This window comes from Anarhichas minor, unplaced genomic scaffold, assembly GCF_050575085.1.
Source record: "Anarhichas minor isolate MPS153535 unplaced genomic scaffold, ASM5057508v1 ptg000026l, whole genome shotgun sequence".
Classification (NCBI taxonomy): Eukaryota; Metazoa; Chordata; class Actinopteri; order Perciformes; family Anarhichadidae; genus Anarhichas; species Anarhichas minor.
The window spans coordinates 11,053,646-11,078,887 of NW_027466472.1; the positions used below are offsets into that span (position 1 = coordinate 11,053,646).

General features: G+C 42.3%; 3 protein-coding genes, 1 long non-coding RNA gene and 1 other non-coding gene across 8 annotated transcripts in view; 4 read left to right on the forward strand and 1 right to left on the reverse strand.

Moving 5' to 3' along the window:
- The window catches only part of ppp1r37 (protein phosphatase 1, regulatory subunit 37), a 35,105-nt gene extending 23,893 nt beyond the window's left edge, over positions 1 to 11,212 (forward strand). The window contains exons 5-12 of the mRNA XM_076100856.1: positions 557 to 676; positions 2,317 to 2,467; positions 2,611 to 2,766; positions 3,443 to 3,555; positions 5,614 to 5,755; positions 5,847 to 6,013; positions 6,542 to 8,291; positions 8,410 to 11,212. Coding sequence (XP_075956971.1) covers positions 557 to 676; positions 2,317 to 2,467; positions 2,611 to 2,766; positions 3,443 to 3,555; positions 5,614 to 5,755; positions 5,847 to 6,013; positions 6,542 to 8,291; positions 8,410 to 8,486 — 2,676 coding nt within the window. The 3' untranslated portion in view covers positions 8,487 to 11,212. The remainder of the gene's footprint in view (positions 1 to 556; positions 677 to 2,316; positions 2,468 to 2,610; positions 2,767 to 3,442; positions 3,556 to 5,613; positions 5,756 to 5,846; positions 6,014 to 6,541; positions 8,292 to 8,409) is intronic.
- Positions 11,213 to 13,150: 1,938 nt separating this feature from the next.
- On the forward strand, positions 13,151 to 18,953 carry LOC142959540 (calcium/manganese antiporter SLC30A10). Of its 4 annotated transcripts, none has more exons than XM_076100859.1 (6): positions 13,151 to 14,955; positions 15,715 to 16,339; positions 17,093 to 17,398; positions 17,644 to 17,918; positions 18,033 to 18,220; positions 18,467 to 18,953. In XM_076100859.1, exons 2-6 carry the CDS (start codon positions 15,751 to 15,753, stop codon positions 18,777 to 18,779), a joined length of 1,671 nt encoding a protein of 556 aa, XP_075956974.1. In that variant the 5' UTR covers positions 13,151 to 14,955; positions 15,715 to 15,750; the 3' UTR covers positions 18,780 to 18,953. The 4 variants fall into 4 exon arrangements, with proteins under 4 accessions (XP_075956974.1, XP_075956973.1, XP_075956972.1 ...); XM_076100858.1 differs by having other exon boundaries at positions 15,743 to 16,339; XM_076100857.1 differs by having other exon boundaries at positions 13,151 to 16,339.
- On the reverse strand, positions 16,443 to 20,442 carry LOC142959543 (uncharacterized). The gene is made up of 2 exons (XR_012956217.1): positions 19,894 to 20,442; positions 16,443 to 18,723 (listed from the first exon to the last, which is right to left on the reverse strand). It is a non-coding gene; the product is annotated as an uncharacterized LOC142959543 (long non-coding RNA).
- On the forward strand, positions 20,165 to 20,251 carry trnastop-uca (transfer RNA opal suppressor (anticodon UCA)). Its single transcript has one exon. It is a non-coding gene; the product is annotated as a tRNA-Sec (tRNA).
- On the forward strand, positions 20,314 to 23,511 carry mrpl28 (mitochondrial ribosomal protein L28). The gene is made up of 6 exons (XM_076100861.1): positions 20,314 to 20,928; positions 21,560 to 21,865; positions 22,229 to 22,381; positions 22,468 to 22,602; positions 22,728 to 22,814; positions 23,049 to 23,511. Exons 2-6 carry the CDS (start codon positions 21,581 to 21,583, stop codon positions 23,139 to 23,141), a joined length of 753 nt encoding a protein of 250 aa, XP_075956976.1. The 5' UTR covers positions 20,314 to 20,928; positions 21,560 to 21,580; the 3' UTR covers positions 23,142 to 23,511.
- Positions 23,512 to 25,242: the final 1,731 nt, after the last annotated feature.

Sequence of the window (25,242 nt, forward strand, 5' to 3'; positions counted from 1 at the left end):
TAAAGGGAATTTTGAGGTTTGGACCGTTTCACAATTTGTGTGTTTCAGAGAAAAAACTGTTAATGTGTCGATTGTGGAAATAATCGACATATAAATTTATAATGAAAATAATCTAAAGCAGCAACAGAAAGTTAAACTATACTGATGAATCGGTCAATGAATCGTTTAGGTCATGTTTTAAGCACAAATGCCAAACATCTGCTGTTCCCAGCTGCTTAAATGTTAAGATTTTTAAAAGGTTTTAAGCTTTTCAGTGTCATAAATGACAGTAAACTGAATACCTTTAGATTTCGGAATGTTGATCCGACTAACAGAGAAATAATAACCACATTTTTTTTTTTGATATGTTAGAGACAAAATGATTAATCAAGGAAAGAATCGGCAGAATAATCAAAAGCTTTATAAATCACCCCACTCTAAAATAAACATCTCAGTATTACATCATGTAACGTTTCCTTCAGCATTCTGACACGGTGACCAACCATGAGATGTTTGTAAAACTGCTCGATTTTAATCTGAAATGCCATAATTGTTGTTATGTTTCTCTTATTATCAGGGTGCCTCCGCTCTGTTCGACATGATCGAGTACTACGAGTCGGCCACGCATCTCAACATCTCCTTCAACAAGCACATCGGCACACGGGGATGGCAAGCTGCCGCTCACATGATGAGGAGGGTGAGAGATCAGTGGAATAACATGTCAACGCTTTCAACAGTGCTGCACCGGTTTATAAATAATAATCTAGTGTTGAGGAGAATGCAGGCTGGATTCTGACAGACCGAACAGGATGAAGGCGGTGTTGAGAGAGAGAGAGAGAGAGAGAGAGAGAGAGATTCTCTTTCTTCAGACGGACAATAAAATCAGTATTTGTAAAATGGAAAAGGGGAGTGATGGATGACACTGGTCTGGTTGTGTTTGTGCTCTTCAGCCTTCAGACCAAACTGAGTGCAAACATTTTATGTTGTGCATTTTGTGTTCCTGACTGAGTTATATAGTTTTCTTTACTTGTGTAGTTGTAGTTTTGTGCCCAGGGGAGAGGATCGATCTTTCCACTGTTCCGCTGCTGGCCTTTCCTCCCTTTGCTCTTCTAAAGTCTTGCCCTTTACGGAGCTCTTTGACGTCCGTTATCGCTTACTGTGTAGATGGGCCGCCAGGCAATACATGTGACAAAACACATGGATATGAACAGCTGCAGGTTAGCCTTTGTCAAACAAACCATATGAAGGTACTTCAGGTTGTGTGTCAGAGGAAGAGAGAGGATGAAGCTTTTCTAAAGAACATATTTCATAGTTTGTTTTCTAATTCTATACTGTGTAATAGTTTACGGTGTGAGATTAAACATGCAAAACACATCCTAAACAAAATGTAGTAAATCAAAATGTTTATATCAGGTTCTAGATTGTAGAGTTTGTGGATATGTTTGGCTTGGCTGGTTTATTGTGTTGTAGCCTGGCAGTGCACCGCAGTGAGCAACACTAATCCGTTTGCCAAACCGCAAATTACTTCAGTCTTTATTAATCTTGTGGTCGATTTTATTTGTTTGCTTTTTAAGGTTTGGTTCATTTACTTTCCCACCTAAAGGGAAAATCGACAAATTCTCAATCACAGTTACTAACGATACAATAATTGTGTTTCCAAAAATGTAACGGTATTACTGTGTGTGGAGCTCATTCCTCGTCTGATCAGTGTTCGTAAAAGGCTTTTATTCCCTCGTCTTCAAGCATCGGGTGTGTGATGATTAATGAAAAGCTGTCCAGAGACACCAGCTTGTAGATTGTTTGAGTCGTAGCTTGTCAATAAAAAAAGTCTCAGTCGCTACTTTCAGCAAAACCCAATAGATCTTATAGCACTGATGCTTTGACAAGTGTGCGTCCTTGAATCCCTGAGGTGAGGCCTTGGATTATGGAAACCAATATTGAAGTGCCTTTATCTGGGTGACAACGTGCATACACATCATCTTTGTCATTCACGTTTGCTCATTTGAGGATAATGTTTTATGAATGGAGTCTGTTGACGCTCTCATCTGGTGTTCATCGGTTTACGACCGCAGCTAACGAGAGGTTAGCCGATTAGGAATAAAGGTCAAAGGAAAATGTGTGTTTACGTGTCTGTTAGCCAGATGTTGCAGTTCTCCTGCTTGCTTGCTTATTTGCACAACACAAAGATTGTTTTCATCACGTTAATGGTTATTATTTATAATATATATGGTTATATTATAAAGACATTATTTCACACACTTTTTAAACATCTGATTTGGGTGTGCACCCTTTTTATACCTATACACCAAATGAATTGTATCCCTGTTGGTGTTTCAGACGAGCTCTCTGCAGTATCTGGATGCACGTAACACTCCTCTGCTGGACCACTCGGCTCCCTTTGTAGCACGAGCACTCAGGATCAGTGGCAGCCTGGCAGTCCTCCACCTAGAGAACGCCGGTCTGTCTGGCAGGCCGCTCATGTTACTGGGTAAGATGGGCAGAGCCCTTCCTCTTCCCAGCCTGCCTTCAGTGTTGGACAATCCCAATTTGAGAATATAGTCCTCTATCTCTGACATTGTGTTTTTCTTCTTCCCTCTCTTTTCTTTATGATATATATATTTCTCTGGACAGCTACGGCTCTGAAGATGAATATGAACCTGCGGGAATTGTACCTGGCAGACAACAAGCTCAATGGCCTGCAGGACTCGGCCCAACTTGGCAACTTGCTTAAGTTCAACTACAACATTCAGATCCTGGACCTGCGCAACAACCACATCCTAGACTCTGGTACACAGCCGCGATGGAGCACTAACACACACCGCAGCATAATGGTTTTATAGTCACGGTGGAACTGTGTTGTGAAATAGATTTGTTTATTGTGCACCTCAGTACCACAAACTCCGATAAGATGAGAGTTTATTGATCCTAGTGGGGAAATGAGATCATCGCGGTAAAAGTAATGCAAAATAATTCAATAGATAGAATACAGTAAAAGCTGGGAGGCAAACAAAAGTATTACATTTGGCCATCTTTGTTTTCGTTCGCAGTAAAGAGCTATTCATTCGGATTTTACAGCATTATGTCGCCAAACACACTCAAATATCCCTGTTTAGAGGTCTGCATACCAGACTGACTAGTGAGCTAAAAATAACATCCAAGTCTTGGTGTAAAAATGTGTTTGTTGCTTTGCTTTCCACCAATACCGTATCTTTCATCTATACGTGTATAGGTATACTATGCTCACACAATACTCGACTCATTCTAGCACATTTCTTTCTTGTGTTTACAGTAAGTGAGGTCCTTTTGCTAGGACGAATAATGCAAAGAGTTAGCTGCTAACGCACCAGACGGCCTCAAATTAGACAATTTATTCTATTTTTCATGTTTTGTTAAAATTGGGATATATTTAAGTTAAGTTGGATGCAGATGTACTAACTCTGTGCGTCTCCGTTTGTCGTCACAGGTCTTGCCTACGTGTGCGAAGGACTAAAGGAGCAGAGGAAAGGCCTCGTCACTTTGGTGCTATGGAACAACCAGCTCACATACAATGGCATGGGCTACCTCGCTGCTGCACTGGTACACACACACACACACACACACACACTGTGGGACAATAAATCTATTCACACACACTTATCAGAGGTTTCAAGAGGAACACAATGGCTGTTTGTGTGTCTATAACAGCTTAGGCAGGGAGAATTCAATTTTCTCCTCATTACTCTATTAAAGAAGTGATCAAACTGAGCTCTGCTCTCATACCTCCTCTCCTCATGTCTGTTCATGTTCGTCAGCTGGACCTCACCTCCACATGTACAGGTTGTGCTGTAGCTCAGTCTACACCTGGAATGAGTTTGGTTTATTTAACGGATAGAGTTTACCGAGTAAAACAAAGAGATACTGACTGAGGATTATCTGCTTAAAACAAGATTTGAAGATATAATTTGCTCATGCAGCTTTTTAACCTCCTTAGGGTCTTGTTTAAGACGAAAAAGATAAATGACTCGCATTTGCTTTTCACGAGATAAAACGCTACTCAGTTTATTTGTGTAAACTTGTGAGTGACGGGTGTGCAGCTGATAGATTAATGTGCGTCACGTTAATACAGCTGACATTTTGTGCAGTCGGGTCTCGCTCAGTGAAGAGATGTGAACTCGGGACTCGTCTTCTTGCGTTACCATTTTGTTTATCTTGGTTTGATTTCACAGCATGTCTGGCACAGATAATCCATTACCAAAGTCACTGGTCTGCGGTTGAGCGATAGCGTCATTGTCTTCTTCATTGTTTTAGTACTGTAGTGTTTACATTTAGTCATTACAGTCTCAGCCAGATTAACTTGTAATGCTGTTTGTTTTCTCCTTTTAAAGGAACCACAGGACATTTTGGAAACAGCATAAATAACATTAGTGAATGACAATAATACAGCCTTTGCACCATGTTTCTTGTTGATATTATTCCCTGTTTATTGATACTGTTTTATGAGATGAGATCACATTTTGTGCAGTAAAACTATTGGATCGGATCAGGGAGAGCTATAAAGGTGCAAGATCTGAGATTGAGAGCTTTGATTGCCTCTCGACATGTCGTAGCTAACGGTTCCAACAATGCAAACTATGGCGAACGTGCTTACAGAGCTAACAGTGTTTACCTGAGGGGGAACCGGAGGATGGGTGCTACACTTCCGTGACGTCCGGACCGACAGCGTAGGCGACTTCAGTCTGTGAAAAGCACTAAAAACATTAATTTTGCTGTACTTACTTTTATGTTATCAGCTGGAACCACCGTATGAGAGCAGTGCAGAGCAGCGAATGTGAGCTAACCAGTGGGGCACGCATACATGCACTCACATGCACTCACATGCACTAAAAACACACACACAGCCGACCCGGCTAAGTAAACAAAGCAAGGAGAAGCTTGAATAACACACACAGAAGGGGAGAGTCTTTATCCTCTGGTTAGGGCGACATTACTCCACTACATCTTTACATAGCAAGTAGTTGTTTGCTGCTATATTAAATAATAAAGCTCCCTTAAAGAGTTTAATAAACAAAAACAAACAAAAGAATGCATTTAACCTCACATATTGTTGTGTATGGAGAATTATGACGCAGCAGTCCTGTTATTTTTAGAAACACATGATGGTTGTTCTTCTGGATTATAAATACGGCATTTTTCTTCCAAGAAATCCGTCTGATAGTGAGGCTTGTGAGATGATGCAGGACGCACAAAAATGGCCTAAAAGCATAATTTATACTGATAAAGAACATCCCGTGACTGTCTGACTCATAACCCCGCAGATAACCACAGTGTACTTAGTCTCCACATTGTTGGGCATGTAACAGCAATGAGTGTAAAGAGAAGAGGCCTCTACACTGATGAAATTAATAGATAAATTAAGATTTGTTTATACAGTAAATAAGAGCAGATTATAGACCTCAAACCGCTCGGGCACTCACTGGGAGGTTATAGCAACAGCTAACAGGAAAGATAATTGTTCTCAGTTAATCATTCCATTTATATGTATATTCATGATTCCCCCGACAAACGCCAGCTGTGAAGACGTAACTGCATTCTACCGTTGCTAAAGAAATGATTATAAACATCAATATCTCTGTGTTTTCTCTGCCCCCCCCTCAGCCATGCACCCAGAGTCTGGAGACTCTGAACCTCGGCCATAACTCTGTGGGTAATGAAGGGGTCCACAAGCTGAAGGACGGACTGATTTCCAACCGCTCCGTGCTCAGACTGGGCCTCGCCTCCACCAAGCTGTCCTGCGAAGGTGGGAACTAGTGCCTGTCAGTTTTTGTGGAGGACTTTTTGCTGTCCTGCTTTCTTTTGTGACTTGTTTCTTCTTTTTGTCTGTGCTAAAGGAGCTGTGGCTGTGGCTGAATTCATTGCCGAGAGCCCCAGACTGCTGCGTCTAGACCTTCGAGAGAATGAGATCAAGACGGGTGGACTGATGGCGCTGTCATTCGCTCTAAAAGTCAACACCTCTCTGCTGCGTCTCGACATTGACCGGGAGCCCAAAAAAGAAACTGTGAGCATGCGGCCAAGGCTTGGGAAGGGGTTAGAGGGGAGGAAGTAAAGGGAGGGATGATGCATGATAGTATCTATGACCTGTTTTTTTTAGCATGTATGCCTTCAGTAGGGATATGTAGATCTGGTGCTGAGAGCTACAGACAGGATACAAAAGTCAGAAAGTATTGAGAGATGGACAAAAGCAACTATGACGTTTTCGTTGGATTTGTTGACAATAACTACAATAACTGTAACTACAATACAGAATAATACTAGCTTTAGTCTTCTTTTATGATTTTTCGGGGCATTTTATGCCTTTTATTAAATATCTGACAGGAAATAAGGGGAGAGAGATGGGGAGTGACGATAAAGGTCTCCTTAACCCGAAGGCCTCCAGAGCGCTCTCAGCTATAGCTTTGTAAAGACAATTGTGTTTTGAAATAAAGATCTTACTGACTAAAACTGCATCCTGAAGGGTTGCTTTGATTTCTTTGTATTCTTGTGGTTTTCTGTTCCATGTTTGAAACATTTTTCTCGTGTTTTTCAGGTGAAGAGCTTCATTGAGACCCAGCGCACCCTGCTGGCTGAGATCCAGAATGGCTGCAAGAGGAACTTCATCCTGGCTAAGGAAAAGGAGGAAACAGAGCAGCAGATGAGGCAATCGGCATCCATGGCTGAAATAGCCACAGAGGATGGGACCCGAGAAGAAGAGGAGGAAGAACCATTAACAGAGGAGAGAGGGGACAAGGAGGTTACAGACGGAGGAGAAAAAGGTGAAACAACAGTGAACGAAGAACAGTCAAGCAGCCAGTCACGAGAGAGCACTGAGACGAGCATTCCTCAAATGATCCTGGACTCTGACTCAGACACTGAGGATGAGGACGAGGAGGTGGTAACAAAGTCATCTTCCTCGTCGACCTCCTCCACTCGGTTTATCCAGACTAATCCTCAAACCCACACGGGGGTTGCACAGCCCCTGCTCAGTGCCTCATGTACGTCCTCGCCCCCGTCCGCCTCACCTGCTGCCGGGCCGAGTGCCATTTCCGCCATCACCGTCACAGAATCCGCAGTTCCTCCAGGCACCCCTCCATCTCCTGGTCGCTGTATATCTGTCTCTAGTCCAGGGAGGGGTCACAAGATCTTCATGGTAACTCGGGTGGAGAGCCCCCCTCAGCAGCAGCAGCAGCAGCAGCAGCAGCTACAAGTCCAGTTGTGTGTACCTGCAGCTCCCAGCCGCGGTAAAGATGCCTCGAAGAAGCCTGTAGACGGGAACACCCCCCCTACGGAGCAGACACAGCCCCCGCCCTCATCTCAAACAGCTACACAAACACAACTGGCACAAGAAGACGCGAAGGAGAGCTCGCCTGCTCCGTCAACAGACTGTACACTCACAGAGCAGAGTCCTGTAGCACACTTAGAGTCAGCACTCAATACTACACTAGAGCCACAGTCTGCAGGGCAACCCACAGAGGATGTGGTCCCCAGCACTTTAGACCCAGAAGTGACAGATACAAGTCAACCAGCACCAGCCATGCCTTCAAATTCCTCGTCAGTGCAGGCTGCAGCATTTCAGTTCACTGAGGAGGCGATAGAGAGCATTCAAAGCCTCCAACTTGAGCCCATTTGTGTAGAAGAAAGGAAGGAAGGAGAGGAGGAGGAAGGTGCTATAGAAGACGAGAGACAGGTGAGCACAGAAGGAGGGTGTAAACTGTTCGGTGAACCGAGTCAAACCCAGACTAGTATCCCTGCGGTACAAACGCAGCAGCAGCAGCCGTTACCGTGTGCTCTTGAAAACCTACCGGATGAGCTAATATCTGCATCAGAGGAGACTCGGTCGCTGAACCAAACGGAGGAAGAAAAAGAGGAGCCGCTTCTACAGGAGAAGCAGGACGAACCAGAAAAACCCAGTTTAACAGAGAAAGACGACAGCCCGCCAACCCAAGAGGAACCATGTCCAAAGCAGCCAACGGAGGCAGGTGAGCCGGCAGTAGAGCCTGTTCTCTCTGTCCAGACTGATAAACAGGAGCCATCTGTCACTCAAGGTGGAGCTCAGGAGTTAAATCCTCAAGCAGAGGAAGCCTCAAAGAGTCCCGAACCTGCCGCGACCGAGTCCGTGTCCCCAGTCAAGGACGAGGATTCGCCCGATGAGAGCTCTGCAGACGAGGACGAGTGTTTCGCTGAGGCTCCGGAGGACGAGATAGTTGGTTCAGCTCTACCCAACGGCCTGAAGCCCGAGTTCTCCCTCCATCTTCTTGATGCCGAAAGCCCCAAACCAGGCAGCTGTGTGATGGAGCACGGTGAGTCGCTGTAATCACTGATGTCTGCTGTGTTTTTAGATGAATAAAGTCACCTGTGCGGTTGGTTTTAGGTATAAAAATCCTGTTTGGTAATGTGTGTTATGTGTGACTTGTGTAGTGAGTGTCAGCTGTGGACAAGAGCTGGAGGAGCTGCTGCTAGAAGCCAGTTTGGAGACGGGCAGAGAGGCACCATGAGATGCGAGGTAAACATTTATCTATACGTATGTACAACATACGACACCTTTACCAGAAAATGCATCTCATTTAGGAAGTATAGGAGAACATTGTACTCGGCAATGTAAAAACACTAGTTATTTCTCAACCGTCCGTTGTAAACTACAGACAGTCCTCCTTAATGTTGGCCTTCCATACTTGCCGTAGTTGTGCATACAGTTCTTCTGAGCAGTGATTGTTGGCGACATTGCAGCCATTGGTTTTACAGCCAAATTAAGTGATGGCCAATCTGGATAAACTGTTGGCTCGGTTACAACCTGTCTGATCAGCATTGTTTTTTTTCTACAATTAGTCGGTTTTCTGCTGATGTCAATGCACACTCTTTGAACGTTGCCAAAATGCAATACTGTGGCTGAATACACACTGACGGAAGACTGCAAGTGCTGCTGCTGCTGCTGCTGCTGCCCTGCAGCCAGTGTGGACGAGGTTTAAGGCCGGCAGTTTAGGTTTGCATGTGCAGCCAAAGTCGCATTTTAATGATAAAATATGCTGCAAAAACAAGTGCTGTAATGGCTTCAGACTACAGTGTGTGTGCGCACAGTGAGCTAAGTGGTTTTATCAGAAGATGTTTATCAGTCATGGATAGAGAGGTCTGCCATTATTGAGCTGGGTTTTACTACGTTCAGGAATGATTCATCACCTCTCTTTTACTTCAACAGGGACAGTGAGGACAAGAGGAAACGGCACTCGGTTTGTCTGGCTCTACTACGTGACTGGGTGCCCGACGATGTTTTTGTTGTTTCTTTGACTTTACCACCAACACAACCTTTCCTTAAAGGACAGAAGACCTGGTGTGACAGTTGAAGCTCTCTGAAAATATAAGCAAATTATGGAAAGACAATAGGACAAAATCAACTCCTGGAGCGTTGCTGTGACAAATATGGAATCCTCTACATCCACATGACATTGACCACTGAAACACACACACACACACACACACACATATGCACATTATGAGGAAGGAGGGGGAAGAGAAATAAAATCACCATGTTATCACTACATTTTGTTAATCTGCAGTCTTTACACACAAGCAGCCGCCTGCGGATGAGAGAGAAGAGAGCCGGAGGATGAAACACTAACCAAAGACAGAACACAGACCTTTCCCTCTTGTTGCTCTCTTGTGTAGATTCTCACTGTAGTTGGGGAAATATCTAGCAATTTAAGTTTGTTTTGTTTTTGTTTTTTGGGGGGGGGGGGCTTTTTTCTTCATAAAGTACATACACAAAGACATAACGATGATAATAAGAAAAAAGGGTTGATGACAGTCGCATCACAGAATAACGGTGCTGAGCGGACCTGCTGGCTTTAAACACTAGTTCTGGAAGTAAGTCGCTGTCAAAGGTTTTTATATCTGAGGAAGCTGAAGATGTTAACGTGTCTGTTTAAATGTCAATGGTTTATGTATGTGTTCCCACTCCCGACCAGAAAAAAAAAAAAGCTCTTAAGGGACCTCTGCCAAAGTGACCTCCCCCTTTGTCCATTTTTCTCCTCACTCACTTTGGCCCCTCAGGGATCAGCGTCTCCCTCCGGTTGGTCTCCTCAGATCTGATGTGGAGGAGCTGTAACTGTCTCTCTACTTGCCTTTCAAACGCTTTCTGAAAGCGACAGTCGGTTTGCTCCCAGCTGAAAAAGACGGAACTTCTGCGGATGTCAGAAAGCAAGATGTCTGAGCTATTTACATCTTCTTCTTTTTTTTCCTCTGTTCTCTGCGACTTTCAGACACTATTATTCTTATTATTGCTTTTGTTCAACCGGTCGTCGTTGTGTTAAACTCTTTCTCGAAAAGCAGCTCGGTCTCTGTCGTCATCTCTCCCTCTTCCCGTCTTCCACCTGGTGCTTTATGCCGTCACCGCTCCAGCTCATCATTCATGTTGCCTTCAAAACTCACCACTTCAGATTCAGTCCTTTTTTCTCTTTGGGCTGCTTTGAGAAATTAGTTATTTTCTATTTATTTTATAGCTTCATGAGCCTTTTCTGATTTATTTTTCCCAGTTTCTTCTTCGCCCTCATCCTCATTTTATCTTTTATTTTCCTTATTGGGGGTTGCTTTTAAAGATTAACCCCATGTTGATGTATATTTCAGATTCAAACTAGAGCAAATATCTTTTTTTGGGGGGGGGGGAGCAGTGTAATCTGTGTTGGAAGGAAAGGTGAATGGTGGACGATGATGAACACTAGGGAGCAGCACATCTTAGTTCTCGTCAGAGTCCTTGTTTTTAACACTACTGTGGGGTGACGCTGTGGCCACGAGGGGGCGCTGTGGGCCGTGTTGGTCTCACACAGAGGAGACAGAAGGAAAGGAAACCACACTGCAGGAGCTGATGTCTGCGCTCAAATCCAACTGTCTGGAATTTTACAGAGCAAGAACTTAAGCGAGCAGCTTTACATGAAATGTCAACTTCATGTATGTTTGGTAGAGAGAGCTGCTTTGTATTGTTTCCTGAAACAGGTACAGGCAGGTGTGTTGTTTGTTTTTGTTTTTCTTAAAAGGAGCAGCATTCAATCTCCCTGCTCCTTTCCACCCAACAGATAGATTGCCCCCCCCCCCCCCCCCTCACTGTTTGTTACGCTTTAATTTTTAGAAATTTTAATAATAATTTGTTAACTTAATTGAAAAGTGCTGGTAATCACAAAGAAATGTATGGCGAAATTTGTTCCTCTCAAATAAATGCATGTAATGACTAAAAGATGTGACTGAATGTTTCAATGTCTGAACTCTGATGGAAACATGTGAGCAGATCAAGCTCTGTTGGGATTGTTGGAGACAGCTGGTGTCTCTTAAATACGTGATCTTTGAAACCTCGACTAAATGTTTTGCAGGAGTCGATATATCACTTCTCTAGTAACGGTAATAATTATTGAAAAGTGCAGTCCATTTAAAGGTGGGTTTTTATTTTCACTTTCTGTTGATCAGAACCAGAATTACCAACGTTTGGAAACGTTTCACATGCGCTGTCTGTAGTGTAGTTTTAGTAATTATTATTGTTGTCAAGTTGGATGTATACCAGAGCTTTAGGAAAATCTATTTTTGCGGTTGAAATTGCAACTTTGATGTTGAATACCTTTGCATAGGTTTCCTGTCCCATGTTTTATTGTTCATGTATCTGTTGTTTGCTATATCTGTTGAAAAATCATTCCTGTAAAACAAACATATTTTTGATGACTCATCTTGAACTCTGGGTGGATATATAAATGTGTCCAATCAATTGTAAGTTGGTGTGATCAGACAAACCCGGCCATCAAATACAACCACACAAATCGTTAGCGTTTAAGATGGACAAACCTTTGTTCGAGATTGTGGCAGCGGGTAACGTGTTCATCAGCAAACTTTGTGGCAATAAGCAGTCTGCACTTTTCAGTTTACATGATGTGCGAAGCGGCACCTCGTTTTTGTTTGCATCTGTTGTCTTGGAGGCCAGGGACATAAAAAAAGAAGAATCACAGACATGTCTCCACAGCAGATAAAGACGTCCCGAGGCACCACTGTGGCCTTGTGGTCAGTTTTGTAGTTTATTTTGCAAAATACTGTGTAGCCAGCAGGCACATTTCTCCCTAATTTACATAAAGTTTTAAAATTTCAACTTTTGAAACCTCCCTACATGCATGTACACACAAAACATTCTTTCTCAGTGGGGCTTTACCCTCATGACACGGTCAGACCCAAATTCAGCCACGAAGAAAGAATGCTGCTTTTCTGCACTGAGTGCAGGCACAGTGAGTTAAATGTTTGATAAAACATACGAAATATTAGCACTCAAAGTGCAGATAAGACTGATGGGAATGTCATTTTCATGGCTTTCCCTCCAACAGGTGTTGAGATATTTCAGTCTGGAGCACTAACCGACACAGCCATGGGCCACGCTATTAGCATGACTGAAAAGAAATGTGAAATATTCAAAATCAACGTCTCTTTCCAAAAGGAAGATTAACAGGATAACAAATGCAAAAAGAACTACGTGCTTCTGCTCCCCAAGATGTTTTCTTTTCTTTTTTATAATTCTCTCTAATCTTTTGTGTCTTGCAATACTTTGGAATATTTTGTATGTCTTTTAAGCCTTTAAGAAATATTCCATCAAAACAAAGAAAAGTGTCTCTCCCTTCTGTCTCCTGGAGTGAGGGTGTGTAGTGATGGCTGGGTGGGAGCTCTGCTCTGTATGCGAGGAATTCCACACTGCACTAATCCACTCCCACCTAATAGTGCTTTAATAATACAGAGGGTTGGGAGACTTTATCTTCTGCCTCTCTTTATAGTTTGAATGTTGGAAGTGTGTAAAGAGCAAAGGTCATTGGGAGCATTTACAGTCATTTTTAAGCTCTCACAAAACATCTTTACTTTAACCAAAAGTCTCTGTTTCACATCACAGTGAGTTTAGTCGATGCGATAAAGGTCTGGGCTCTTGCACCTCCATAGTGAGCACCGCAGGGTTTCGGTTTCATTGCACCTGTAAAGTTCTGGTTAAAAATAAAATATTTCCTGATGCGTTGTCGGCCTCTTGTTCCTGTTCACGACTAATCCTACGGTCAGAGATTCTCCTCACCGTCAATATGAAACGTGATTCAGCACCTCGGGGTGAACAGTCGAGTCAGTTGTGAAGTTGTCCTGTGAAAATGTTTTGATAGATCCACGGACATCTCAATGTCCTCAGTCTATCAGTAGCAATAAGCTGAGTCAGCAGGGAGTCGAACTGGACAACAACTTTATACGGGGATGATTTATCAATGTTGTGTTTTCATATCGTTGCGCTGCCTCCAAGTGGATAAAAAATTCAATCATAGCGGCTTTAAAGAAATCCTCCAACAATAAAGGAGCAGTCTCTCCTCTCTCTCTCGCTCTCTCTTCTCTCTCTCTGTCTCTCTCTGTTAGGGGACAGTGCCAAGTGATCAAATTCTTCCTCGCCGGGTCTTTTCTTTGCCTCAGGAATGTGCTGGCATGCTGATAGAACAGTAGGGATTTATCCGTGGTGTCAGCCCCTATCTGGACTGTTGATTCGCAGTCCAGCGGACTGCAACAGACCCCTGCACACTAGAGCAGGGGCTCATGGGACTGATGCGTCTGAGACTTTAACTTATCAAGCAAGGAGTTGTTTCTCCTCCTACAAAGCAATAGAGTACACTGTTGCCCACTTTGTTGCCTGTGCTTCAGGGTTTTGCGTGGTCTGGTATGACCATTAGCTTATGTGGCTAATGTCATTAAATGTATACATGTTAAAGGTTCTAAATACAACATGCAGGTCCACTAGATGTCACACTGCCATCTCGTTCTTACAATGCTGTGTGGGAGGTCACTCTCTTAGTGTCTTTATAAATGCGGATATGGCCAACAGTTTCAAAGGGAAGGACTCGAATGCATTAAAAGGCCGCCCTGATAACAAAAACAAAGAACAGAGGAGCTCGGATTACAGCACGCAATTAATCTGTTATATCTTTATATAAAAAATAGTTGTTTACGGCTATATCAATGTTCAAAATCACATATAGCTCCTTTAAAGTTGTTTTGAAATGGAAGATACCTTTTTAACCCTGTTAGATCATCCCCCCCCCCCCCCCCCCGTCACCTATTTAATAATATGTGCAAAACACAATTACAAACAAACACGATACCACTACCAGTACCCTTAAAGTAACACTGATAAAAAGAGAGTACTTCATTTGATTCCTTTTTTCCCTCCGTCATTCCGTCCGTAAAGTACCACCACTGCCTCTGCTTTTATTTTCATCGGGGGCCACAGGTGTGTAGGCCTAGTAGCCAAACCTTCAAACGTTTTGGAACTGCCAACTCTGTCAAATACTGACCCACTTCACCGCTCCACAGGCTGTATGGGTAGCTGCTAGTGGGGAAAAACACACATTACATTACATCAAAGAACACTCGCAGTGATTGGCTGTGAGCCACGCCGCACAAATATGGGTTTAGTTTTTTTAGTACAAAAAGGTTTGAAAAGTTTGATACTACTTGGATTATTTTAGTCGATATCTTAAAGGCGGTTGGTACCGATACCCAGACCTAACTCTGCCTCTTGCTGGGGCCGAGTGCTGCCTGTTACCTTCCTTTAAACATCAAGGCAATCTTTTTTTTTTTAGACATAACCTTATGTTCTGCTTATATAATCCTGACAATACAATGGGGATTTAATTTGTGCAAATTAGCTTCACTGGATCTGCTCAGAGAGTGTGTGAAGGCTGGGTGGGCTCTGTGATCTCCCTCTGAACCACAGAGCGAAGGAGGGAATGCAAACAGGGACGACTGGGGAGAGGACGATACCACCCATCCCCTCCTCCCCAGCTCACATGACTGCGATTAGAGGAGGAGTGTGGTGGGACGTGGGATGTGAGCACGATGAATGACATTTTTGGGATTTCGGCGCACAGATCACATCCAAGAACTCAACTTGTCTTTGATTGCTGACTGAGGGTCATCCACCTTTCTGGGGTAATTTAACTTTATACTAAAAAGAAAAAAGTGTACATTTGTCTTAAATTTAGATTAGTTATGCTTGAGCAAATTAGTTTGTTGTGTGTTAAATGTAGTGTTGCGAGAAATGCTCAGATATTTTGTTCAAGTAAAACCAGTGTGGAAAATACTCTGTTACAAACAAAAGTCCATGAACCAAAAATAAAAATACTCTATGCAGAATGGGGAGTTTCAGAACAATATATTATATTTCTGGATTATAATTACTGATGCATTAATGTGTACATACTTTAATGTTTCAGCTGGTAAAGTTGGGGTTAAATTGAACTACCTTCTATACTGCTGGGAACTTCTTCATATCCCCCACATCAATATCGTTTTATCTTCACCAATAATAATACATCATCATTTATCTGTTGATTACATTTTGCATTATCAATCTCAATCTGCAAAATAACTTTTATCTCCAGTTATCAAATCACTGCCGGGGAGTAAAAAGTACAATAGTTGCATCTGAAATGATGGACTATTTGTATAAAGTTGCAGAAAAAGGAAAGTAAAGTGCCTAAAATTGTACAGGAGTGAATAACTCAGTCATGCTGAGGCCCGCTGGTGTAATTCATTTTAATTTTGAATGAATATTAAAAGCAGTGATGGAAACTAACAATGTTTCTAGAAATAGAAAGTAATAACACTGAAGCAAATGTGTGTGCGTGTGTGTGTGTGTGTGTGTGTGTGTGTGTGTGTGTGTGTGTGTGTGTGTGTGAGTATATGAAGTATTCTAGTGTGTGTTTTTTACTCTCAGTTGCAGGTATGAGGGTGCTACACTGGTGCATGCTGGGAGTGACCATCCTGCTGCTGGTCTGCGAGGTCACCATCAGTCATCTGTGCAATTCCCTCATCACCTTAGTGGATGGTTTCCACACGCTCTTCATCTTCTTGCGCATGGCTCTTCCTCCTCCTCAAACAACAAGCATAAAAAAGAACCCGCTCTCCTCTTCGGATTCCTCGGCATCTCCTCCACATGCTTCCTCCTCCTCCTCAGCAGTACTTCCCTCCATCCTGCCTGCAGGGTCATCCATTGAATCGCCACCTGGGACCCGGGCCGATGGGCCCCCGGACTGTGGCGTGTCCTTCACCAGCAGCAGGATTCAGCCTGTGGGGGCTTTCTTTTCTGCCCTCCTCCTCACCTCTCTGTGTCTCTCTTACTTCATGGAAATCGTCAGCTTTTCCCTGGAGCCACACCCAGTGCAGCGCCCCCTGCTGCTGGTGGTGGTCGGAGCTGTCAGTCTGCTTCATAAGCTGCTGGTGGTCTGGCTGAAGTGGGATCAGCTGCAGAATGAGAGGGCCGATGCCAGCAGGCAGCCGAGGAACGAATCTCACCTTGAAGTGAACCACAGAGGTAACATCACCTACAGGGGTACATGGTCACTTTGAAAGCATGATGCACACATATATACAGCACAACAATATGTGGTACAAATAATAGTAATAAGGCATGTGCATTGAGGCTGTAATAAATAGCTTTATTAACAGTCAATTAATCACTTTCAAATGCCTTGTATTTCAGTCATAAGCCATTAATAAGATCTTTTGGGTTGCTAGGTTGTGCTCCGTGTTGCCCTCCTCCCAGTGTTCAGTTGTGATGCTAATCTAAGTTACTAAGAATGCCAGCTGAAGCTTCACATTTACCATATATTGATCCTCATGTGATTTTTTACAACTGCAATCTGGACATCCAGTTCCAGCTGGTCTGATCAATCTAATCTGAGATACAATAGTTAGTTGTTCAATGTGTGATGACCACACTTTAAACTGTACCTCAGGATTTTAAAGTCCAATATCATGTAAGACACATTACTGCAATTCGGGTGAAATTCATTCATTTTGAAGAATGTGGAATTCGTGGCAGATCACAATGATGCATGAGGCTTAAAAAATCCTGCTGCAGAGCCCCTCTCTCACGTCATGTGAAAGCACTTGTAATGGCATTATGTAATAATCTTTTACCACAGAATAATTAGTGTGCCTGTCCGGGTGATGCTAGTGTACAGACACATTTCCCTTTGAAGTAGCTGCCAGGTGTATATTCAGCTGTAAGGAACATCAAACAGTGTCCATGTTTGTTTTTCATTCCTCTGTTCGACTCCCACAGTCTTGGCTGCAGAGGAACCCAAAGGCCAGGCTGAGCCGGGGCGAGTCCTGGAAGATGTTAGCTATGTCCAATCTGCCATGGACAACTCGCTCCACAATGGGGCGCTGGTCTTCTGCAACCCGGGAACCTCCAGCGTCCCTGACGCTGACTCTCAAACTGCCCAACAACAGCCAGTCCACCTGCATGCAGCAGCTCAACAGGACGGCAGGGACTGTGAGGCAGCCAGCGCTGTCGCAGATGTGAAGGTTTGCAAGTGTGAGAGTCGTTCAGAAGACATCACAGACAACACCTGCATGGGACATCTTTGTAAGAGAGCTCCTTGGACTGTCACCTTTCTAGCTTTAGTGTCCCGTAGAAAAAGAGCCACATGAGAAAATAACAAATGAAGTCGATGCACATATTTCAATATTTGTTTTTCATATGTGACCAAATGAGATTGCCTATTTGTTGTGGGTGAGGTGGTTTTTTGCAGGTGAAATAACATTTCTTTAATGATAAATGTTTTATATATCGATGTGAAGATCATGTTTTGCTGTTTTCTCTCCCTTCAGACAGTCAAAATGCATCTAATACCAAAGTCTACAAGTCGTCCCATCACTTTGAGAGGACCGTACCAAGCAGCCAGCGGCCAGTCAGTCTCGTGTCCTTTGTCCTCGTCATGCAGGGCCTCACTAGCTCTCTGCTGGCTCTGATCAACAGCCTGGTGATGCTGCTGGTCGGCCCACAGTTCCTACACAGCTCGGGAAGCTGTGGCCTGCTGGTTTACCTGGATCCTGTTCTCTCCCTGCTGGCTGTGATTGTGCTGATCGCCACCGCTGCACCACAGGTCGGTGTGTTTATGTCATGCCTTTTTAGTTTAAATGTTGCTTTTAAGCATTTAGCTGAAGCTCTTATGTGTGCTGCAAGCTGTACCTGCACTGACTGTTGTAAATCTCTCCAGGTGCACAGGTATGGACTTCTGCTGCTACAGGCCACACCTCCACACATTTGCGCTTCTGATCTTGGAAGAAGGATTACGAGTGTCCCCGGAGTGCAGGCTGTGCACAACCTTCACATCTGGCAGTTAACTGAATCCTTCATGGTGGCCTCTGTCCATGTACACTGCCATGCTGGGTTTCCAATGCACAGGTGAGGTGGAAAGGTCTTTTGACTTTGGTACTAGGGGGTTCTAACAAACCATGGCCAGTCAATTCTGATTGGCTGAAAGGTATGGATTAATTTTGTGTAACCGGACACTTTTAATATGCCTTTGCCCTTCTAAATGAATGTGTCAGTATTAAACTGTAGGTAAAGACAGCAACAGTGAGGCTTAACAATGGCTAAAGCTCAAAACTCGACATTTTATTAATGCAGAATCCTTTCACACATGTGCAGGTGTGCTGATCTGATGTCGGGGGTCACTAAGGTGCTGCAGAGTGTTGGAGTGAGCTGCTGCACTGTGCAACCAGAGTTTGCCTCCTGCTGCTCTGGGTCCTCTGCAGGCAGCGAGGGGGACGCCTCCCCTGTCATCCACAGAGAGGACCCCTCCCTGCCACCTCTTCTGGCCTGCAGCCTCGCCTGTGGAAAGGCCTGCGCTGGGTCTATGTGTTGCTCTCCCGTAGAGGAGGAGACCAGCCTGCTGGCACCACCAGCTGGGGAAACAAAGGAAGAGCCTCAGACACTGGTCATCGAGAACACCTTCCTCTGACTGAAGTAGTTGAAATAAATGAATGAATGTAAAGGTAAAGGTAGTGGATGATGCGGAAAAATTAACAGATTTTGAAAGTGTAATCTGTCCTGAAACATGGCTCATACATTACATGTAAATGTTCTGTTTATGTTAGTTTGATGACATTAAACATGGTGCTGCAATATCAAGCGAGACATTTCTTCTTGTGATGCCTCATTTGTACTCCGAACCTCTGTATTCTCTACCATGTATGTATAAACAAATAATACTAAAGTGTGTCTCTTTTTATTTTAAGATAATATAGAATGTATCCCGGTGTCACAGCGACCAAAGAAAGTAGAAGAACAAATGTATAAAGATATGTGATTTAATAGGCTACTGTATTATATGAGTATCCACTTTAATACTAAATGAAACTATACACCCAGTGGTGGAAAGTAACAAAGTACATTTACTGAAGTACTGTACTTGATGAACTTGAACTTTATTTCATTTTATGCTACTTTTTACTTCTACACCATTCAAACGCAACTATTGTACCTTTTTTAAGCCACATTTATTTTACAGCTATAATTATTATCTAAATTACAGGTTATGTTTTTATATGTAAAACAAAAAGTTTATAAAATATTTATTTTATGTTTATAAAGTACTGTTAACTACATATCAGTGTATAGATGGAGTATGAAGTAGGATAGTTCAAATTAGCTCCACCTCAACCAACTACAACGTTGATGCATCACTTAAATTAATACAATCTCAATACTTTAAATACATTTTTGCTAAAACTACTATTTACTTGCTCACTTGTAATGGAGTACTTTCATTTTTATTATTTGAATACTCCTTCCATGAATAGAATGAGGAATAAGGCAGTTGAAATAACTTGCACCTGAAGGATTGGATCTCGGTGATGTAATGTATAATGCGTCTGCAGCAGTATAAGCAGCAAATACAGTTGTTGCAGCAAAAATGTGAGACTGAGAGAGTTCATCAGACTACACACAGATGGGTTTTTCATGGCAAACGCTACAGGAAATACACAGGCACACCTATGCATCCATTATTCATGTCATCAGTTACACCTGTGCCTTTATATCTGTGTTTAATCGTAATCTTCTATATTTCTTACCTATGATGACGCCATGTGGCTCCGCCTTTTTATTGTCGGACAGCCAATCACAATGCACCTACTTTGAATAGCACAACACAGACCCGACTACGTTCCCCGTTTTTGTGTTTATTCGACAATAATATGCTTAACAACATCCGGCACGTGATGGTACTTTGTATACGAGCGCTCTGTCATAAAAGCAAACTAACGTTCATTAACGAGACACCATTACTCAAAACACTGTCGATGATAGAGTGTATATATACTCTTCCGCAACCTCTGTTAAATTGCCCGGATGAGCCTCGGTGGTCCGGGGTGCAGGCTTCAAACCTGTAGCTGCTTAGCGGCAGAGTGGTTCAATTCCACCTTTCGGGCGTAAGTCCGCGATATGACCGTTAACTACGTAAGTGAAGGAGTCATGATAACGATTTGTACATCTACGTATTATTTGATCGAAACGCTTATTCTCTTGTTTGAACGGAAAGCGTCACATGTTTTAATTCGCTATAGTACAATTAAGCATTGTTGTTTTACCTTTATTACATGATTTATCTAATAGCTAACGTTACTTACTTTTTATACACAAAACTCATAGTCATGATGAGCGCAATATGTATTTTAAGAGAATTTAAACTTAATTGTGCTGTCACAAAAATGAAAACATATGATCAATGATTTCCTACTGTAAAATCAAATGTATGAAAAAGTTCATACATTATACGTTGTAAATAAACCCAGGGTAATAACTGGGGAAGCAGAATTTACGCTGAATCTACATCCGCTTTGCCAAGAAAACGACATTGATTGACAGTGTATGAAAACCAATCATCTGTGAGCATTTCCTGTCCACCATCCAATCATCTGCGAGCATTTCCTGTCCACCGTCCAATCATGTTTCCCCCCTGGTGTGGGTTGGCCGATCAATGCGGAAACGCGTCTGTGCAGCAGAGGCAGTGGCTGGTGTGCGTGATGTCCTTGCCCGCTGAATGTTGGACTAACCTGGATTGGAAACTCACTTAGTACTTGGTGGAGGTCACTTTTACATCATAACTGGTAAGACAGACCTTTAAACGTGCTCCTAACGTTATATCAGACTCATAGAGGCTGATGTTTAGATGTATGACTGTGTTGTTGCCCCTGTGCCTGTTAGCGTCCTGCTAACTCAATGTCGCTGGTGTTTTAAACATCAACATGTTTAATGATTGATTAATCATTTATTAAGTTAAATGCCAAACCATCACTGCTGCAAACAATTGGACATTTTGACTTGGGGCACTGGGACTTTATAATGGGCATTTGTTCACAGTTTGTTGACATTTTATAGAAGAAACTGTCAATCAAATTATAAATACACAGTTTATTTATAATAAATCTAATCGTTACTTGGTCTGATCAGGAAACAAAAGATTCAGTGCGTCCTAAATGAAAACACTTAACATTTGTAACTCTGTGACCATAAATCTCGCTTGTTAAATGAGGAAAACATTTTATTCGTGAAATTTAAATGGATTATTTTCTTTAACTAAATCCCAAATCTCTATTGTATGAAAAAATCTGCCCCACCTTATAAATGGAAGTGCAACTCGCACAACTAAGTAGAGAAAGTTATAATGCTGTGTTGTGAACTACTGATTTTCTTATTGATTTCCTGCAGTAACTGTTTCATCCTTAACCTGTCTTTCAGATTTGACTTGAAGAGTCCGTTATGCCTTTTCATAAATACTCCCCCAAAATCTGGGACGTCCTAAAGCTAAAGCAGGGCATCTACGCTCGTCTGCCCACACACTACCTTAAGTCCCTCGAGCAGAAAGAGCCACAACCCGTCCACTGGAAGCCTTTGGGAGTCCAGTACCAAGCCAACCCAACAACGGGGCAGAAGGAGCGGGTACAGGACGTCCCGGTACCCATCTACTACCCTCCGCACTCCCAGGACGGCCTGTGGGGAGGAGAGGGCTGGATATCAGGCTTCAGATATGCCAATAATGACAAAGTGAGTAGCCTGTCTTTGGTTCTACTGGTGTGTTGACATGTGACTGTCCATTCGCTGTCAACCTCCTTTTCTTCTTGTTAACCTTTCAATTTACCAAAAATATCATAAAATTCTAGTTTTGTTTTAGTGGAAATTCAAATTATTCAGCAGCAAAATGGCACTGTCATAGATATCGCTATAAGTACTTTATTATAAGTTGTATGTTTACACAATTCAGCTGCAATTAATATAAATATGTAGGCTACATTGAAAAAAAGTCATTGCATGTTTAAAGTATGTATTGAAATATATAAATATGTGGCACTAAAGCCCAGAGGACGTTTAGATTGTTCCCAACATGTTCTGATGTTTCTCTCTCTGTAGATGTCGACTCGTCTGAAGAAGACCTGGAAACCACAGCTGTTCAAGAGAGAGTTGTACAGCGAGATCCTCGATCACAAGTTCACCATCACAGTCACAGCACGCACTCTGAACCTCATCGACGCCGCCTTCGGATTCGACTTCTATATTCTCAACGTAAGAGAGCGTTTTACCGTTTGTGGAACAAAATTACATTTTCCAATCGGCTTTTCATGTGACTGTAATTATCCAACTCCTGTCAGACGTCAAAGGAAGACCTGAACTCCAAGTTGGGGGAGGACCTGAAGAGGGCCATGTTGCTTCGCCTGGCACGCAGAAACACAGAGCTTTACCCCTCCGACCCCGTCAAGGGAGAGAAGGTCTACATCAAATACAAGGTAGGTGGGATGTGTTAAAGTGATTCAAACTAACCTTGATGTTCACCAGCTGCTGTACACGAGAAGGAGTTGTGATTAAAAAACAAATTACGTTTTTCTTTCTCTGGTTCCTTCTGTCTGAGCAGCAGTTTGAGATCCCGGAGGAGGAGGCCGAGTGGTTGGGTCTGAGTCTGGAGGAGGCCGTGGAGAAACAGAGGCAGCTGGAGCACAAGGTCACCTCATTCAGCACTTGTTTCAGACGTTTTACCTCAACAGAAATGCAGAAGAAATGTTGCTAAATATCTTCTATTTCTTATGAGAAAGACATTAGAAATCTCTATCCCACCTTAATAAAATCACAGCCCCCTGAAAGATGTGAAAGGAATGTTGATTTGTTATGATAAAGCTGTGCACAGTCTGTGATTAATCCGTCCTAACTCAGTTGTGTTCACCCTCTTGTCTCTCAGGAGCCGGAGCCTCTGTTCAAGGCCTGTGTGGAGGAGCTGGTGGAGGAGCTGCACATCCAAAAACTCTCGGAGCCACACATAGAGAATAAGTGAAGAAGCGAACCGTCTGAGCGGGACAGAGGCATCTTTTCATCCTGAAAAATGAAGTAGGTTGAGCTGTCAAGCTTCTCCAGGCGGTGGTGGGAGTTACACGGTTCCTGCAACGTTTTCACCCGGGAGAACATCCTGCAGTATCAGCTTGTATTTCCATCTGAGAGCGACACAAAGGTGGAAAAGACACAAATGATGAGGCCATGTTGGAGTAATGCTTATTTATTTCCCCTCACATTTAAGATCCATACATAAGACATTTTAGGAATTAAGAGAAAAGCCTCCGTTAGTGTAAATACTCCCTGACCAGTTGTGATATCAGGCCCTTGTACAGGATATCCAAGAAATAAAAGATTCCTTTTCTTTTCTTAAACCCTGTTTCTGCTCATCTGTTGTCTCCCATAGTTATTAAATCAGTTCATTATTTAATTCACTGCATGACTTTAGGTGAGAGGTCTTTTAAGTTACAGAAATGGTTCGACGTTTTGGGTGATGTGCTTATTTTGCTTGATGAATGTAATCCATGCAACACAAAGTCATTAAACGCAATTGTAAAAGTATTAATACCACATTGATGATTAAATACTAAATACGGACATACGTACATATCCAAATAAGTCAATTAATCTGACCCCTAAACAGACCTCCTTCCTGACACAGTCGGCCATCGCCCATGGAAAGCTACCGAGCACCAATCTATATTAATACCTTTCTTGATATGAATAATTTCGTTTTTTATACTTGCGAATAAACCAAACACGCTCCTGCCAGATCCCAACATAGGTATCGCTACAAATGCTGGATGAGACCAGTATGATATGTTACATTAGATCAGGGGTATTCAATTAAAGTTCAACGAGGTCCATTTAGAGAGAAGTTCCTCATCAAAGGTCCAGAACATCACAGTAATGTCTAACTTGTTCTATGATTTAGTCCCATATAGTATATTGAATTAGCCAACATGTCGTCAACAACTGACTGTCAAATGAAGAAAGTTGTATTATATAATATCTGAACAATATTTATTGTCACTTTTTAAATTGAACTGGATGAATTATAAATAATACATACTCTAATAATAAATAAATGTTATTCTCATTTCAATTAAAATAAGGACTGAATTAAAGAATAAATTAAAGAATAAATTCAAGAACTGAAAGCTTTTGAAAAATGTGTTAAGATAAAGTATTTCATTTTAGAAAAAATAATTTCACTGAAAGTTTTAAATTCAGGTGTGAAGTGATGTCAATCAAAAAAACATGATATTATATTCTTGTCATCTTCTAATAAGAGATATTTGTGTTCTTGGTTAAAGACTCTGGTCTCTCTGGTTCTGGTCTCTCTGACCACTGTTCTCTTCTTGGAGAACGTGACGTGAAATAACTTCTCTAACGCTCGTGTTATTCTCCTACTCTTCGTTCTCTTTCCTTGGGTACATCCCAAGTCTCTTAATTGTCATTGGCCCAATCCCAATGTTCCCCCTAAACCCTAAACCCTGAACCCTCAAGGACTTACTGACGTCACCTGGTAAGTGGTTGAGTGTGAGAGACTGTGAGGGCTTGAAATGGTGTAAATATGAATGGGACAGCACTTTGCTGCAACATATCACATTACCATGAAAACGACAAAAAATATGATGTATAATTGTAGGTATTTATTTTATACTTTGTACTCCCTGATTTGAAAGTCTTCCAGGCTCTTTCCTCACAAGATGAGAGGTAATTCATATAATCTATTTACTCGTTTTTTGTCAAAACACCTTCAATGACAAAATCAGATATTTGATGAATAAATAAATATTCTCTGATTCATGTTTATTTTTTGTTCCATCTTTAATCCTTAATGTTTCGGTGTAAATTTAACTATTAAATCTTCTATTTTAATGCCGTAAGTCAGAACCAGGTCGAGGGTGTGGTTTCTGTTCACTCTGACAGAAGCCAATCAAATCTAATAATGAGATAAACGCATTTTAATAATAGGCTTGAGTAAAAAATGTCTGCTACTTGAGGAGTGTGAGTATCAATATGACATGGAGGAGTTGATTCATTTAAGCTGACATATTCTTCATTACACAGCCAGGTTTCAGTAAGACAAAATAAATCAA